Source organism: Bombus affinis, chromosome 9, assembly GCF_024516045.1.
Source record: "Bombus affinis isolate iyBomAffi1 chromosome 9, iyBomAffi1.2, whole genome shotgun sequence".
Lineage (NCBI taxonomy): Eukaryota > Metazoa > Arthropoda > Insecta > Hymenoptera > Apidae > Bombus > Bombus affinis.
This window is the reverse complement of record NC_066352.1, coordinates 11,713,389-11,731,547: the sequence shown is the minus strand read 5'-3', so window position 1 is coordinate 11,731,547 and position 18,159 is coordinate 11,713,389. Positions and strand designations below refer to the sequence as shown.

At 29.4% G+C, this 18,159-nt stretch overlaps 4 protein-coding genes across 4 annotated transcripts; 2 read left to right on the top strand and 2 right to left on the bottom strand.

The window, feature by feature from the left end:
* The first annotated feature begins 357 nt into the window (after nt 1-357).
* On the top strand, nt 358-4,932 carry LOC126920205 (juvenile hormone epoxide hydrolase 1-like). Its single transcript, XM_050730242.1, has 8 exons — nt 358-573; nt 3,013-3,124; nt 3,207-3,399; nt 3,480-3,721; nt 3,796-3,911; nt 3,974-4,176; nt 4,287-4,521; nt 4,598-4,932. The coding sequence occupies exons 1-8, from the start codon at nt 515-517 to the stop codon at nt 4,812-4,814; spliced, it is 1,377 nt and encodes a 458-aa protein (XP_050586199.1). The 5' UTR covers nt 358-514; the 3' UTR covers nt 4,815-4,932.
* On the bottom strand, nt 4,765-5,897 carry LOC126920211 (trafficking protein particle complex subunit 4). The gene is made up of 2 exons (XM_050730258.1): nt 5,631-5,897; nt 4,765-5,556 (listed from the first exon to the last, which is right to left on the bottom strand). The coding sequence occupies exons 1-2, from the start codon at nt 5,803-5,805 to the stop codon at nt 5,078-5,080; spliced, it is 654 nt and encodes a 217-aa protein (XP_050586215.1). The 5' UTR covers nt 5,806-5,897; the 3' UTR covers nt 4,765-5,077.
* Nucleotides 5,898-6,260: 363 nt separating this feature from the next.
* On the top strand, nt 6,261-6,941 carry LOC126920214 (gem-associated protein 6-like). The gene is made up of 2 exons (XM_050730263.1): nt 6,261-6,409; nt 6,494-6,941. Exons 1-2 carry the CDS (start codon nt 6,261-6,263, stop codon nt 6,828-6,830), a joined length of 486 nt encoding a protein of 161 aa, XP_050586220.1. The 3' UTR covers nt 6,831-6,941.
* On the bottom strand, nt 6,916-17,243 carry LOC126920201 (serine palmitoyltransferase 2). Its single transcript, XM_050730233.1, has 10 exons — nt 16,939-17,243; nt 13,246-13,422; nt 10,958-11,112; nt 10,198-10,343; nt 9,904-10,122; nt 9,657-9,820; nt 9,419-9,580; nt 9,058-9,320; nt 8,852-8,981; nt 6,916-8,747 (listed from the first exon to the last, which is right to left on the bottom strand). Exons 1-10 carry the CDS (start codon nt 17,068-17,070, stop codon nt 8,640-8,642), a joined length of 1,656 nt encoding a protein of 551 aa, XP_050586190.1. The 5' UTR covers nt 17,071-17,243; the 3' UTR covers nt 6,916-8,639.
* Nucleotides 17,244-18,159: the final 916 nt, after the last annotated feature.

Here is an 18,159-nt window from a genome sequence, read left to right as displayed (position 1 = left end):
TGAAACGCATTGAACTCATTTAGAATTAAAAATAGCAATCACGATACACATCTATTGAATCATCGCAAATGTTTCCTCCTTTTATTAAAAAATCATATTTCTTTATTTTCTAACTACAATCATTTCTTTTATAATTCTAAAAAATAAAATGTAGAAGGTACTATGATACTGTTATTCTTATATTTTGTATAAAATTAGATATATTCTTACCGATTTCAATCGTAATGTCTGTCGTAAGATTTGAAATAACAAATTATTCTAGTCCAATATGTAGCTATAACTATATACATACAGCTGTACATACATATACGATTGCAATTGGCCAGCAGATGGTGCTGAAAAACAAGTTCCCTCTCTTTTACTTTGATAATGATATACGATGTACAATGTACAATATATTCCTCTACAAATCTGTACTATAAATATTTATTGAAGTCTCACTTGTCTCACGATCACACGTCTTGTTACCTAGTTGTGTAATTCCATTACTGGAGAAAAATACGTTCGGTACAAAATGTTCAAAACTGCAGCGGTAATAGCGCTTTGCACCACTGGAATAACTATCTTTTTATCGTAAGTTCATTGATATTATAAGATAATTAATAGTGAAATGAAAACTACATTACTAACAACATCAATACTCCACAATAACAACCGTACATAACGGTTATTGCTTATGTTTGATCCTTTTCTGTACGTTTCATGCTATAAATTTTTCTGACACTATGCTGTTTCATACATTTTCATAAATTTTCGTAATGTTTTGAATATCATTTTACAAATTTTAGTATTGCTTTCTTAGATATCGTGATCATTAAATTTATAATTACTTTGTGTCGGCTTCCCATTGTCTAATTGATCTATAAACGAACTAGCTTTAAAATAAGAAAATCTTATTTGTGCATAATTTTGTGAATAATTGTATAATTCATCATATTTTAAATTCCGAAAGAAACCTTAATATTCATCAATACTTTCAACAAAGGAATATTTGGATACTTATGAGTATTTTAAAAAACAAACTTAGAATATTTTATGTTTACAAAATATTGAAAATTAAAAACTTCGGCACGTATGATTTGTATGTTTTATGAGGAAACAGGATTTTTTTAATTTAATAAAATTTCCATTACAAACGTTTTATGTCACATGTTATGTAATACGTATTCATTCATAAAATTAATTTTCTTGTTCATTTATTAGTGTACTACAAATCAACAAATCAATGTCTCTGAATTCTTAGATACCATGGCTTAAAAACAAATTCAACTAATTGTTATGATTATTCGGTTACAACTTACTATTTACAACGTACTACTATGCGCTAGTTAGAACGATAAAAATAGACGGTTATTAAATAAACATGCATAACAATGTCTAGTAACAAGTATTTAATCTATAATTTTAACGTCATTTTTTGTATAATTAGATTTTGCATTTGAAAATAAATAATACACAAATATATAAAACTAAAAGATGCATTTCTATCAATTGACTAAACTATATTGACGTCAATAATATTTACTATTGAATTATATAATCATGTTGAATTTAGGAAGACTTACTAATTAGTGAATAAAGGTCATATTTATTTTACATATATTCTCTTCTATATGTTCAAGTACATATATATTATAGCATACAGTCTTTACCATACAAAAAGAAACCTCGATCAAGCGTATCTAATCGCGTATAGATATTTTCACAATTGATCCATTTGAATAAGAAGAACAATGACATTAATAAAATGGAATCATATACGTATTTCTCTTTCGTTATTTCGTATACTTAATATTTTGAAGCATAACTGTAATATTTACAAAATTGCAAATCTAATGTAGTCGTTTAATCGACGTATAAAATACTTATCGTTCAAATCATTTATAATTCGGTGTAAGGTTAAAATAAGAAAAGAAAATCCATTTGATTGATGTCATAAATCTATTATTTAACATGGCTGTTTTATTAATAAAATTCGCTATATCATGCGATGAATAGCAAAAAATTATAATTATCATCCGTTGGAAACCAGCATATTATTATAATGTTGACTTTTGTACTTTATCACTATCTAAGTTTAAACTATCATCTATATACAACACGCAGTTTACATTATAGTATAAAAAGTCATAAGCATTAAGTAAGACAAGCAAAAAATATTATTTTCCATTTATGCAACGTAAGATCTTTTAACATGTATTGAGATTAGATTTTCTTATTTGTAATAAGATAATTCGAAATTTATTGATAACAGTGTAGAATTACTGCCAGTTACTGTTGCTACTTACAACAGTTTAAGAGCAGAATGTCCAGTTGTGGTGTTATCTAATCATCATAGCAGTTACAATTACATGACTTTCAAACATTACAAAATCAAGATCAGTTTCTGGATTTCTAAAAATGAGCATACTAATAAAATGCTAGTAGGAATGTTCTTATTGTTGCATTTCTATCCATCTTAAATATTATTCACAAAATAATTATGCTTCTATCTATGTAAATTGATTTTCTAACAAAACACCATTATCAAAATATTATTGTATAAAAAATATTTACCCTTATCAGAAAATATCAAAATATTATTGTTTTGAATTAAATCATGAAATTACACTGTAAAATAATTTTATATTGCACATTTTTTACCAATAGAATACTTTATAAAGCAGACCCGCGAGGCATGCCTGGTACTGTCTGTACATAGCTTAAGATCGAAGATTGATTACTCATCATTTATAAGATATTGGTATTATATCTTTTAAATAAATCTTATCTTTCATCTAAGTTATATTTGATAAAACACTCTTACTTGTAAGTTGAGAAAACATGATTTCGATTTACGGAGGTCATGAGTGTAAACTTTCAAAAATACAATCAACTAACTACATTTCAACATAAGATTTTAATATTTAAAGTATTGTAACCTTTTTTCACGATTATTTAACACAAAGTCCTCCTATTTTACCTGTGACTAATTATTATTTATTACATAAATAAATTCAATAATTCGTTTAGTTCCACGGAAGAACATAAGGTTCCAACGTTGCCGGAGACAAACTGGGGATCGAAAAAAAATGGAAAAGAGTCTACAGAAATACGACCTTTCAAGATCGATGTACCAGAAAAAGTAAATAAAAAATCAAATAAGATTTATTTTTGCTTCTAATCTTCTGATTATATTTTAAAAAGAATTCCTGAACTGTTCAAAGGTCTTGGATGATTTAAAATATCGCCTGACACATAGAAGAACGTACGCTCAACCATTGGAAGATGTTGCATGGACTTACGGTATTTCGACTAAATATCTCAATACGGTACTTGATTATTGGAGAGATAAATATAACTGGACTGAAAGACAGGCGTTGCTAAACAAATATCCTCAGTTTATCACAACTATCCAAGGTAATGGAACAATTCGCATATTTTTTTAATTAATAAAAAATCCTAAACAAAGTTAAAAGTAAAGAACTTGAAAACATTAGGTTTGGATATACATTTCTATCATGTGAAACCAACAAATCTACCAAAGGATAAGAACTTAAAAGTTCTGCCTCTGCTAATGCTACACGGATGGCCGGGATCAGTTGTGGAATTCCAAAAAATTATACCCATACTAACAAAACCTTGGCCTAATCAAAACTTCGTGTTCGAAGTTATTGCACCGTCACTTCCGGGATACGGTTTCTCAGAAGGAGCGGTACGACCGGGCATGGCTACTAGTCAGGTAACGCTTCTCCTTTTTATTTACACAAAAATATGACTGACGTACATATTATTTTCTACTGACTTTTTTCTCAGATGGCTGTAGTATTCAAGAATCTGATGCATAGACTTGGCTTTGAAAAGTTTTATGTCCAAGGAGGTGATTGGGGATCTCTTATTTCCGCTAACATGGCTGCTCTATTCCCCGAAAAGTTAGTAATAATAGTAATATACATTTTTGAAAGAAATGAAACGTTATGCATTTGATTTTTAGAATAACTGGCTTACACACGAACATGTGTGTTGTCCTGATGTCAGCGTCTAATTTCGCTTGGTCAATTATTGGTAGCTATTTCCCATCTTTAGTAGGAGTAAATGAACATTATTCACTCTATTATCCCTTCAGTACAGCTTTGTCTACGCTAGTTGAAGAAAGTGGTTATTTACACATACAGGCTACAAAGCCAGACACTATAGGTATTTTTGCTTCCTCTGTTGAAAGTTATTGATGATATACATTGTTTAAATGTACATATATAAATTATATATAAATTATAAGATTTAAAATTTATAAAATTGTTCCTCAGGCACTGCATTAACTGCCTCGCCTGATGCATTAGCGGCATATATTTTGGAAAAGTTCAGCACATGGACAAATAAAGCATATAAAGGACGAGATGATGGTGGTTTAACAGAAAAATATACGTTAGACGAGCTGTTAGACAATATAATGATATATTGGGTCAGTAACAGCATTACTACAAGTGTTAGACTTTATGCTGAGAACTTTGATTCAGCATATAGAGCTTTAAAAGTTGATCAGTAAGTTTATCTCATTCTATAAATTTATGAATTTTTTGTGCCTATTCCGAATGTTTAAAAATACATTTTATTTCAGATTGCCCATAAATGTACCTACAGCTTGTGCAGCATTCCCGCAGGAACTATTAATTCAGCCTAAAAGTTTGCTTAAATCAAGATATCCTAACATAATTCAATATAATGTTATGCCACGTGGTGGACACTTTGCAGCTTTTGAAGAACCTAGACTCCTAGCTGATGATATTTTCAGTTTTGTTAAAAAAACTGAGGAACCTAAGGCAAAATCTGCATAAATTGTAGTTCAATTTAATTCTTAATCATTTTTGCACAAATAATGATATATTTTTTTAAACTACTTTAATAAATTGTACATGTTTCATATTAAATATAAACGAGAATCTTGATTATTTACATTCAGTATCATTTACAGTTTAATACATTGTACTTTACAATACCAGTCATACAAAATGTTAACAAGATTCATCTGACTTAACCAACATTGATTTTGTACAAGTTTTGTGTAATATTATTTATAAGATAATTACCTTATCATGGATTATACGTTGCTAGCACCAGACTTCTCAACATTTTCTAATAAGCTTTGTAAATTAGTCTCAAACAATTCACATCTAATTGGCATTTCCAGTGAATAAAAAGGATTTTTCAAAGCATAATCTGCATATAGTTCATATACTCTTTTCAACAGAATTTCTATTCCACTTTGTGTAGGTTCTGCTACCACAATGAATTTAATTCCAGTCAATGTTTGGTAGCAATGTAATCTAAATGTATCTGCTTCTAAAATTTCAATGCCAGAACAACGGGGTTCAGGACTTAATTGACTAGCAATTGCAAATAAAGGATAAAACATTGATGCTAAAAAAATTTTTTCATTGGTTGTCATCCTCGCTCGACTGAATTTAAGCGACATAGGAAAATTCTCTGGTTGTTCTAGTAATTCAAACACATCTTTCCCATTCTCCAATTCGCGACCTATTACAGGACTACCATTTACTGCGGTTAAAACATGACCCACTGGAAGAAGCGAATACATTAGTCAATCGTGAAATATAAAGAAATTTTTTTGGAAGTGAGGGAGATGTCCTTACCATTAATTCCATCTTTTTGCCCAAATGAAACGACAATCTTCTTATTTTCGTAATTTAACTTTATATCAAGAGGAAAATTAAATGTCCTTTCATTTTCAATTCGTGGAACATTGTGATCGTGATTAAATATTAGTCCACCCGATTTTGATACGATATAAACACCATAAATAACCATGATTATATTATTTCAAATTACAATGTAATTAATTCCCACTTTTTAGTTACTAATTTTAAACTTCATCTATTTATAGTTTTCAATTAACTGTTTATTTATGATACAACTGTCAAATATCAAGTACTTTTTAGGTTATGTTTTACTTAGACTTCATATGAGAACCAATAGTCGTTCGTAAATAGCTTAGATTTCACATGAAAATTACTAGACAGTTCATAAATAGCTTACAACTCATATATTAATCACAGATAATTTGATAACAGTTAGTACACAAATTATAATTATATATTAATAAATATATATTGAGTTTTTGTCTTGTGCTAAAATGGACAATAAGAAATGAGAGACAGTGTCAACGAACACGTGGTTATACACAATTGTCTGTAAATCTAAACGAATTTTAAATTTGTATTAATAGATTATATATTACTCTTTGCAAGACAAATCTTTGAGTCATGGAAGAGAATTCGCATTTTTCCCATAAAATTTACAAAAATGATCCCTTATTATTTAAGAGTTACGTTGGTAAAGAAGTGAACATTTCAACTGAAGATAATAACACGATTTCTGGTATTGTTTATACGGTTGATCCAGTATCAGAAAGGTTAGAAAATCTTTCATATAATATTTTAACTCCTCGGTATTATTTATATATATATTTATAAATAATTTATAAATTGTTTTGCAGTATTGTACTTCTACAAGGCTGCCAACAAAATAATTTAAAAATTGTATTTGGCCATGCGATAAAAAATATAGAGATCTCTCCAAACCAATTATGTGAATTACCACAATTGTTTATGAACGCGCCAACAAGTATTCTTCGATCAACAGTAGAGAAGCGAAAAAGCGCTGTAATAAAATTATTGCAAGAAAATAGATTCCCCGTAAAAGAACAGAACGATATTTTAACAATAGAAAATGTACTTTCAATAAAACCACCGTATGAACCCGCTGATTGCATTTGCGATAATAGCATTATCTTGGGAAGAATTCAAAATCTTCTTTCCCGTATACAAATTTGATGTACCGACGTTTTCTAACAATATTTTACTTCTTCTTTAATTAATTAATGAAATAATAGTATTATATTAATAAGAATAATACAAATTGTATTTAAAAAATTGCTTTATTTTTTTTAATTTGAATTATATTTCTTTTCTTACCATAAAATATTTTATTTTTCGCACGTATCATATCATCTAAAATAAAGTTTCGCTTAATATACATAAATCAATCGCAGATGAAAGTGTTTCATTTACAATTGAATTCAATTTTAATATAGATACATAATATTAATTTCATTTCTTCCATTACTTTAAATGTATACCATTAAGTTGCATTCTTTTCAATTTAAATATAAAACATAGTTTTAAATATAAATTAGATCGAAACGACAATTTCTTAGAAACTATTTGCAATTATGGTAAAACGAAATATATGTTGTTGCTTTTTAAAAAGTATATAATTCAGTTAATGCTCTAAATACAAAAATGATATTAAAAAGTTTGTGCAGCTATTCTGATAATGTGCAATTCTTTACAAAATCAAATACTTAGTCATAAGATATTATATCATTCTAAAAATAAAAAAAAATATATGAAATTATCACTTCTGAAAACGTGCGCCTTTTGCAGAAAATAAAATATAAAATGCTTTATTTTCTTTTTTGGACATGACGCTCGCCTTAAAAGAAGAAATGCAGACTGGAAATAAAGCTATAAAACTATTTAAAACGTTATTAAAAAAAATAAATTTTTAATCGTAGTATCGTAGTATAAATTTGTATAATATTTAAGTGAGAAGAAACATTATATTTTATCATCTTAAATTTAAACCCTCTTGCTGTAATAACTGGAGATAATTTATCACTTGCGATAAACTCAAAGTATTATTTCCAGTATTTGTTGCGCATAGATGTGTATCTTTTGCATTAAATATGTCAAGTACTTACCTTAACTGTTCGTTGCGTATATGTATTTGCGTGTATGCGTGAACTTTCTTAAACATATAATAGAAAGTAAATAAGTTTACAAAGCTCTATGCTGTTGCATACCTCGTAATACTAAGGTATTTGCCATAGCAATAGGGATTAAATTTTGATGTAAAAGCTTGATATGAAGTAAATGCAATTTGGGTAGTGTGGTGTAGAATTCATCAAAGAGCTTCCAAATATCTTCAGTAAAATCTTGGTTCGATTTTTTCCCTCCTTTTAGAAAAATATCGAACTTCTAACTTTTCTATTTTACTCGGGAAGGAAGAACTACTTTGAGTAAATTTCATCTGTTAGAACTACCTTGTGAATCTAGGATTTCTGGCATATCACAGCCGCCGATATGTGCATATGCCTCTACGAGCTTCGTGCACGTAAAATAATGGGCCAATTGAACTCTGACGCACTCTTGGCTTCTCCGTAATATTTTGTAATTCGTTGTACATAGTGCGAAAAATCTTTAAAAATATTCGACACTTTCTTCGTTCATGTGAAATTTCCAACGATATCCAAAAAAGAGGAAGAAGAAGCAGTTTCTTCTAAAATAATGGATTATTAATTTATGATATCATAATTGATAGCGACACACACACACACACACACACACACACACACACACATACACACACAAATAACAAAAGAACACACACACATGTGTGTGTATGTGTGTATTCTTTTGTTATTTGTGATTCAATTAAGAGGTACAGTGTGGCCATTGATGGAAAAGCGTATAAAAGAATGCGTGTAGAGTTCTTTCAAGGCAGTGTTTCTCCATAGAAATACGAGGGGCTTCTTTGGAGCAAAGTGAACATCCTAGAGAGTCTATTTTCTACATAGCAGGTCATTCGGTCTCTCCATCGGAATAATATTCAATAGGCGCTGGATCGCGAATTTTACGAGAATATCTTAAACCCAAGGAATCTGCAAGACTCTCAATATGTGACAATACCTAGGTGAAGAAAAGAAAAATGAAAATCACAATTAGAAATAATACTCGTGTTCAAGAAAGAGGGAAAAGAGAAAATAGAGTAGCAAGAAAATGTATATACTTACATAATCTAGTTGTTGTTTAGTGTGTGCAGCAGAAAGACAAAATCGTATTCTGCCTTCCATTAATGGAGTTGCTGGAAATCCAACACCTACTGCAGCTATGTTATACGTAGTTAACGTTCGTACAACTGCGCTGTTAATTGGAAGCATAATTACGATTTGATTTTCAATTTGTTTCATCTCCTCACACTATAATCTTGGACACATACCCTATTTTAGAAAACAGGTAAACTAACATAGGTACAACAGGCGAGTCTTCGTTCCCATAAATAATAACTCCAATTTGATTAAGTCTGCGCCTAAAGTACCTAGTATTTCTTGCTAATTGTTTCGTTCTTCTCTTTCCATCGTCTGTACCATCTTCACCGGTAATTATTTTCATCGAAGTTATGATTTGCTGTGCTATCGGTGGAGACATGGCTACTGCGTAAGTATGCGCGTGACTGTATATCCTTAAATGGTTTATTAATGACTAGAATTATAGAAACATCATTATTACCATCAATTTTTGATATCAAGAAAGGACATTATATTCATAATTATGAGAATATTCCTCAAAAATCTGTTCACCTTTGTTCCAGCAATATAACCTCCAGCAGATCCAAAACTTTTTGTAAAAGTACCCATTAGTATATCCACCTCTTTTGGATCAATTTCATAATAATCGCAAACTCCTCTTCCACGTTTACCTAATGCACCAGTGCTATGAGCCTCATCCAAATAAAGATATGCCTGTTATATTCAATTACACTTTAATATTCCAGATACATTGTAGTGGAGTTACATATGTGTAAATAAATGTACACACTTTGTACTTCTTCTTGAGTTGCAAAATCTCAGGTAAATATACAATAGAACCTTCCATGGAATAAACGCCTTCCACTACAATTACTATTTTTTTCCAAGGTTCTCCAGAATCTGGTTGACCAAAAACTATTGCAGTTTTTAAACAATTTTCTAGATGCTTCATGTCTATGACAATACAAAATTGAACATTTTAGACAAGTATATATATCGGATTTTACCGGTGTCGATTCACTATTTTACAAACTTACTATTATGCTTAAACACTCTCACAGTAGCACCGGACAGCCTTAGCCCAAGTATCAATGAAGCATGATTTTTTTCATCACTTAGTACTAAACAACCTTTGCTTACTAACGAGGGCAAATTAAGAGCATTTGTTGCAAAACCCATTCCAAATACAATGGCGTCCTCCACGCCCAAAAATCTAGCCGTCAGTTGCTCTAATTCTTCGTGAATTGGCATGTTTCCTGAATATAAAAAAATATATATATATTTTTATTGTATAGTAAAAATTTATAACTAAACCGAGAAAAATTCATTACCGAGTTCGAGGCGACTACTGCAACTAGCACAGCCAAATTTCTTCAAAGTTTCAATACTTTGATCAGCACATTTACCATTTGCCTCCGCGAAGCCCAAGTAATTATACGATCCTAAATTTATACATTCTGATGTCGTTCCTGTAAACCTAAATAAAAAAATAGCAAATATAAAATAATGATATGACTTATTTAACTAAAACGTGAAAATATCGTATATATATATACATATATTTAATGAATTTATTTGATGAAAATTTATATTGAATCGAATTAAACAGAATTCCTACATAAAAGGTGGGAGAAGACTGAAATGAAAATGATCTTGAAAATTAGATGATATTAATAAAAAACGATGAAGCTGATCAAAGTCCATTGAATTTGATTTCCAAGTTATAAATCTGCTTTCTCGCTCACTAGTCGTCAAATCCCCTTGAGTTCTTCATTACATTTAATCAAGGCGAATGTCTGCCTTCCTGTACCTCCCAATCGAGTTACGATTTTCGAATCCGTATATTTCACATTGATGTTACCTCAAATTCATTTCAAAATTGAACAATAATCACGTTGAAATTAATAGAATTTACGTATAATAATAAGAAAAATGACTAAGATAAGAATTAATACATAAAAAATTCATATCAGTACGAATTACAGATTATATTCGTAATGAAATCTCATTTAATGCCAGTTTCGATAAATATTAATCACAGAATTTTGTGTCAAAGCTGACGAAATTTTTGTAGACTTTTCGCTAACTTACTGAAACGTCCATCCATAATCTTTTGTTATTCTATCCTTAAGTGTAACTGTCGCACCTGGAACAGAACATATGGGCCTGTTCCAACAATCCCTCACTCTTCTGTAAACGTATCGAAGATAAAATTCTTCGAAATGTTCGTACAGTGCTGCATAACCCTGAAACAAAGAAGATATTTGGAATCATTTGGAATCTTATTCCTTCATTGAAATTAATCTACCATAGACAAATGAATAATCTTAATTGCGGAGAAAATCAGAATTATTTTCCTCTGACTTATTTAAAAATTAATTCTATAAAAAAGCAAATTAAAAAGTAGAAAATAAGAAACGGAAAGAAAATTATAGCACCTTGTAATGTAATGATCAATTTTTAAACATTATTTTTAATCATATTACACGCTACCATGATTTGAATATTTACATAAAACGAATTACTTATTTTACGTGAAGACAGCCTAATTTTTTATAAGGTTTAGATACATCTATAAAGAAAATATCTTTATTAAAACACAAAAGAGATTTATAGCTATAAAGTACATATAAGTACAAAGATTCAATTACGAGCTAAATTAAATAAATTATTTCGTAAAGATTACAATGTGCAAAGTGATAATAGTTTTAAACAATCTTTTTAGCATGAGATGAAATTTCAAATTCATCCTTTTATTTGGCCAGACAGCTGTACAATATACTGTATATGGCTGTATAGCATTGCGCAAAACTGTTCTCGCAAGTAGTACACTACAGTATTTACAGGGTGTCTCAAAATAAGTGATTTTAACATGTCTGTAACAATGTAACTTGACGAATGAATTTCAATTTAAAACGTCTCCCATGGATCACACATCTTTTTCTTTTCTTTTTTTTTTTTTTTAAGTATACTTAACAAATATATTTAATAATAAAAATAATCCTTCGAATGCTATTTAGAAATTATGATTTATATATAAATTACGACAATTCTCTTAAACATAATGGAAAGAGAGGAAAAAAGCTTTCCTCTAAAAAAGAAAAAAAGGCAAATTGTCCATTTTCTTTTATATTAATATCTAATACTAAATAGAAGAATATCAATTTACTAGGCCCATATCTTTCGAGGACATATACGTGTATTTATGATTCAACTCTAGATTAAATATCGAATCTTGTATTTTATTCCCGAGTCTCTCCCCTCAGCTTAATAAAGGAATTATCGAACATTTGTTGATAAATAAAATAGTTTATTTAAAAAATTTTAATGACATTAAAGAATTTTCATACTTTTTTAGAAAAACATTATCGTGATGGAATTTTCCTTTGCGGAATCGAGTTTTTAATTAATTATTTTCGTCAATCCTCACTGGCGCCGCGCAACTAAGATATAATTTACTTTTATAAGCTTTTGATTGTTTTTAAGAAAATACTTTGTCATCGTCGGAAATCCCTTTCATGTTGCGGTGATAAAACGAATATCATGCATTAAAAGTCGCTTAAAGGAAACCGTAATACAACGTGAATGATTATTTCAATTATCTGTTCCATTTGAAAGAAATTACGAGCACGAACGTTTCACGGTTACTGATTGTTTTACATTGCGCTCAATCGAGTCTCTTTAGTGAACAATCGTAATTCAAATCGAATGGAATCGATTCCACTTCTCTTTCATGCGATTCTCTTTCTCGATTACTTTCATTTTCGGCTCGATCATTACTTTTTAGTTTCTTTTCTTCTTTTTTCCATCGAGTCCCTTGTTGCTTGTATGTGGTTATTCGCATCCATTTTTCTTGATCTCAGACTTTCAAATCACAAAATCATTCGTCCATTAACTTCATCTCTCGAACTAGGTCAAATATACACACATACATATATATATATATATATATATATATATATGATCTACGACAATAATGATTACATATATATATATATTATTGTCGTAGATCATATATATATGTATGTGTGTGTATATTTGATCTAGTTCGAGATATATATATATATATATATATATGTAATCATTATTGTCGTAGATCAGGACTACAGAAAAAATGTATTTTATATTATGTAAGAATATACTGAAGTGTAATGAACTCTCTTTTTGTATTATAAAAATTGTTTTTGCGATTCCGATTTTTGTAAAGGATTTTTGTAATATATCTATTATTCTAATACACTGTTTATTCAACACAATAACTTCATTTATGTTTTGTAATAACATTGCGCTTACACGACTTTTATAAATTATTTCACTGCGTGTCCTTAATGACGTAAGAACATTTTTTATTTTATTAAAACTTGTTATTGAAGTCTTACCTCTCTATTGCGTTCTTGTGCGACTTTAGGGATGAAAAGCAATTGGTTTATAAAACCCAAAAACATAAGAATACAGAACCCTAGGTGCGTTAACACAGCAGTGATGAACGGTATCCTCTCGAACGACTCCTTTGATCTTGGTTTCACTGGCTCTGCCCTCGTGTTATTTTCTGGAAACTAAATACGATTTTCAATACATTTTCATTGATAATTAGACCGCAAATGTTTATGGGAAATTCATGTTTCTATGAGCATGACTAGAGAGACAGATAGAGAGAGAGAGAAAGAGAAAGGGAGAGAGAGAAACAGTTGTGAAGTATTTTAAAGCATTAATAGCACTAAGTACTACAAATTATATAGACTGTGACTATTATTAAAAACATGGAAAGCATACACGGTACTTTTAAAAACAAGATTAAGGAGAAATTTAATCATACTATAAAAAGAAAATCTTGGTTCTCATAAATGCATAAAAATTCGCAATTTACAATTAACAGTCCGTTAATTTATAATTGACACGTGTAACAATTGAATTGCGTTCTAGAAAAAAGAAAACGACTCTTATATCTTTTTTAAGCATTATACGCTGACTTATTGTGTTACTGTTTAATCGTTTATCAACATCGAACGATCTTGTGTTATGTAAAATTCATTCGGAAGTAACATGGACGAGTAAAAACAGAATATAAACGAACCTTAAGCTGTCATGGTTATTACAGATAAGTTGTCGCGGTAGATAAATCGGTCTCTCGGAAAGATATCGCTGATTGCGTTATTTTTTTTTATATTCTTGGAAATAGAAACTCGAAAATACGAACTACAAACTGCAAATTTTATGATTTCGAGAGATTCCATGACAAGTTGAACTATTCGGAAAAATAGTAAGATAATTAATGGCGATCGATAAGTAGCATGCTTTCTTCGTAATAAAAAACACTTGTAGGTTGAAAAAAAAGACATTGATAATTTCTTATATTAATCTGTTTAAGGAACAGTCGTATATATATATAGATTAGTACCGTGTACGCTGGAATTGAAATTTGAAATGATGACTTAAAAATTACGTTAATGTTCGGACTAATGACTCTTTTTCAATAATAGAATTGAGGAGTTATTTGGGATAAGGGTGTATCCGTTAAAATCATGTTTCATGATATTCAATGGTGAAACTTTCTTTTGTATGTAGAATTGCGACATTTATGAAAGCCTATAAAATCAATAATACGTAAACTTCATCTATAGTGTACGATAAAATGACACTAAAACGATGAGTATTTTACTTGCAGCAAAAATGATAAAAATCAAAAAAAAAAAAATGCTTTTGTATGCTCTTTTTGCGAATATAAAGTTTCTTCACTACATTGCTACATTAAAAGTAATTATATATGTATATGTGTACGATATCTTATTAAACGAGCAATTAAGTACATATAAACTAACAAAGACAGATATAAAAGTTTTTCAATATATTTATTAAATAGAAAACAAATATGAAAAAAAGATTACATTTGCAGCTTAATTTGATGTCAAATTACATCAATAACGGAAAAGATATTTATAAAGTTATTTTTTATGTGTTAAAATTTAATTTACGATAATGTTTTGTAACTTTATAGCGTTAACTTTGTATACATAAGCATCTATAAGTTATGTAGACAAAACTAATGCGTAATTGATTTTGTACACAAATTCACAACGCATTACACATTAATCTTATCAATGTTATTAAAAGTGCAAAAGATAGATTTTAAAAAATAGATGTTTACTTAGAAATATTAAGATAAAAATTACTAAAAGAAACTATCTGGAGAAACGCCCATAATTCGAAAAGCACCTCAATTGCAAGGGTATAAAGATTGATACTGATAATAGGTACATAATATTTGCGCATGTGCATATTGAAATGAAAATTTAAGATAACACTTAACAGTTATATAGTCTTTTAGATTGTATTTGACATTTTATTGAGCTTCGTGTCTACTCATTCCATAATATATATTTTTTATAATGCTTGTATATAAATCTCTTTCGGAAAATTATAAGAATTGGAGCAAATAACATTAAAAATTACTAAGATAGTAATTCAATTGATAAAGTAGACATACATTTTCAAATTGTTGATCTTACCAATTAATATTGTTATTTTTTAAAGGCTATCTTGTTAAACGTTCGAATTTCGAGGTTAGTTTCGAAGAAATTTTGCTTACCGATGAGACATGTGATAAAAAGTTAATATTTCTATTTCTTTATTTATCAATGACTCAGGTTTTTTCTTGTATAATTAAAGGTCACGAATTGATAATTGAAAATGTTTCCATGTCAATTGCTATTGCACGGTAATCATAATTTACAAACGTTCGAGAGTAACCACTGCAACAAAATGAATTTTTACCAGCATTGCGGGAATGTAGAAAATTTCCAATTCATCGAGAAAATCTTATTGGTAATTTCGTTTCCTATGTTACGATTTTTTAATAAGAATTAGGTTAGGAATACGCCAAAGACGTCAATGGTTAAGTCAATTATATTGTTAATAATAATTATATGTATATTTTAAATGAAATAATTACTTTGGAAAATGTGAAGCAAAATATTCAGGAAACCTGTCGATCATTATCGTCGTAATCTACGTACAATATTTATTTCTAGATTGCGGATTTTTATTCTAATTCATATCTTTATGAGCACAATTAAAAAAATGGTACCTAAAAACATTTGTCGTCTTTTAAACATTATTACGTATCCTGTGGTAATATACTGTATACTCTGTACATTTTTGTACATTTATGTTTCTCAAAAACATATAAAACATCCGCGATTTGCTTATTATTCTATATAGTGTGTCTAATGCACAAAAAATTTAAATTATTATATTGCAGAAGTCCATGAAATTTCATTTATCACTTTTTGATTAAAAAGAAAGATATAAGATAGCATTGTTAAAGTTATTATCTTAAAAAGGTGAGAAAGAATTTACCATATGAATAGTTATTATTCAATGGGAAACTAATCTTGCGTTAAAACTAGCTTCTCTTATCGCAATTTATTATAGCTGACCCAAGCAATGGTACAAAGTAACGGTCAAGTTGTTTCGTTTTCCTAGAATGTAATTGATGCAATTCCCGCCTAACGTTACAGTTATGATGCTAAAAGAATCACGCGAGTAGTCGAGGATAAACACTAGCATAAGAAAACATTACTTTGATATGTATCTGAATAAAAAAGTAAAACGTCTTTTAGTTAGATAAAGAAAATTAGTCAAATGCGAGTTCAATAACAATTGCAACGCGAACCACAATACCGTATTAATATCGCACAAAAACGAGGCTGTTTTAAATCAAAATTTCTTGAATTGAAAATTGCTCGATATACATTGCAACTAATCGAATCACAATCAAAACATGTTTCGCTTATTTCTATGGCAAATCTCAGTTTTAATTTTTACGTACTTTTCTTAATTAACTTTAATATTAATGTTCAATATTCAATCGACAAATATTGACTATCAACCTTAACGTAAAGTTCGTTTATATTGCACGGAATTAAATGATTGAAAATTAAAATACCTGACGCAAAACTCAACTATTTCATAGATTGCACTAATATCCAATCGAGTTTTAATTGTCGAAAAGTTTGTTGCATATTCCGAATCATCAAGTAAAACTAATACGCGTGACACGATGAAGATCTAACCTGTACACGTCCATTGGTTTGTAAACCAGCATGGCCGTTGGATAAGGTGTCTTCGTAAAAGGTTAAGCCGTTTCTGCTTATTTTCTGCTCCTGTCCATTTAGCTTTCTCCTGGTGATAGCCTCCGTCGCCATTTTGCAAAGGGCGAATCTTTCACTAAGTGTCGTAGAACCGGAGAGAGTACAGAGTGAGAGGAAAGAGCCAAAGAGGAAAAAAGAGAGTAAATACGTCAACACCGTACGGAGAACAGGCAAAGACTGACGATCAAGCCATGCGTCATAATATTAATCGCGCATGTGCACTGATTGTACTGAGTCGGCTGACTCTGTGACCGCGATATCTGCGATTTACACAGAAATACAGAGATAACGTAGAGATATACGGATACACGCATGCGCAGGCAGGACGAATTAGAGTAATTACTTTTAGGATTAGTACAATTGAGAATAGTAATAATTAAACTAATGTGTGTGTTGATTAAAATTAACTCACCTTCTTTTCACGGTTGTCAAGAGCAAAGCTATATACTAAAGCTAAACAGCATACATATATATTTATGTGTTTCTAATTTATAATTAAGAATTATGGAAAGACGATGCACCTGACGCATATACTGAATTGGGAGTATAATTCCAGCGAAAACAGAAATAAATATTTAATATAAGGTTATTGTAATATTATCGTAAAAAGTTCCTTATTTGTTTCATGTCCGTATTTAAAACTTTAATGATGTATATTTGTTGTTTAGACTTTTATAAGAAAAACATTTTTTATGAAATATTTACAAAATTGATTTTCTCTTTAATATATGTTTAAAAATATTATTATTCGTCGTTATATGTACTTACATATAACCGCGATTTTAACGCAGGATACCGGCTGTGCACATGCGTACTAGTGCTTCGCGCATATGCAATATATATATACATATGCATATATGTATATGATTAAACCTGCAACAACTTATAGGTAGTAATTGAAATGTCTATACACGAGTAGGACAATTGTTAGTATTTTACTATTTGAAAAATGAGACGTATATTAATAAAGGATAGAAATGTTAGAATAACTCTCATATAAAAGAGTATAAGTTTCTTCATTCTTAAATTGTCATATATTATTGCAATAAAAAAATATTAAGATCATATTGAATGTGTATTCTAAAAAATTTCATTTAACATATATGCTTATATACTCTGTTCGATTAGTAAATATTAGAAATA

Excerpts from the sequence above, each read along its gene's own strand:
- LOC126920205 (XM_050730242.1), top strand. The coding sequence starts at position 515 with ATGTTCAAAACTGCAGCGGTAATAGCGCTTTGCACCACTGGAATAACT. Across the intron at positions 3,125-3,206 it reads AGATCGATGTACCAGAAAAA|GTCTTGGATGATTTAAAATA; the intron begins GTAAATAAAAAA and ends AACTGTTCAAAG. Across the intron at positions 3,912-3,973 it reads GCTGCTCTATTCCCCGAAAA|AATAACTGGCTTACACACGA; the intron begins GTTAGTAATAAT and ends TTTGATTTTTAG.
- LOC126920211 (XM_050730258.1), bottom strand. The coding sequence starts at position 5,805 with ATGGTTATTTATGGTGTTTATATCGTATCAAAATCGGGTGGACTAATA. Across the intron at positions 5,557-5,630 it reads GCAAAAAGATGGAATTAATG|TGGGTCATGTTTTAACCGCA; the intron begins GTAAGGACATCT and ends CGCTTCTTCCAG.
- LOC126920214 (XM_050730263.1), top strand. The coding sequence starts at position 6,261 with ATGGAAGAGAATTCGCATTTTTCCCATAAAATTTACAAAAATGATCCC. Across the intron at positions 6,410-6,493 it reads GTTGATCCAGTATCAGAAAG|TATTGTACTTCTACAAGGCT; the intron begins GTTAGAAAATCT and ends ATTGTTTTGCAG.
- LOC126920201 (XM_050730233.1), bottom strand. The coding sequence starts at position 17,070 with ATGGCGACGGAGGCTATCACCAGGAGAAAGCTAAATGGACAGGAGCAG. Across the intron at positions 10,344-10,957 it reads GATTATGGATGGACGTTTCA|GTTTACAGGAACGACATCAG; the intron begins GTAAGTTAGCGA and ends TTTTTTATTTAG. Across the intron at positions 8,982-9,057 it reads TACCTGTTTTCTAAAATAGG|CGCAGTTGTACGAACGTTAA; the intron begins GTATGTGTCCAA and ends TCCAATTAACAG.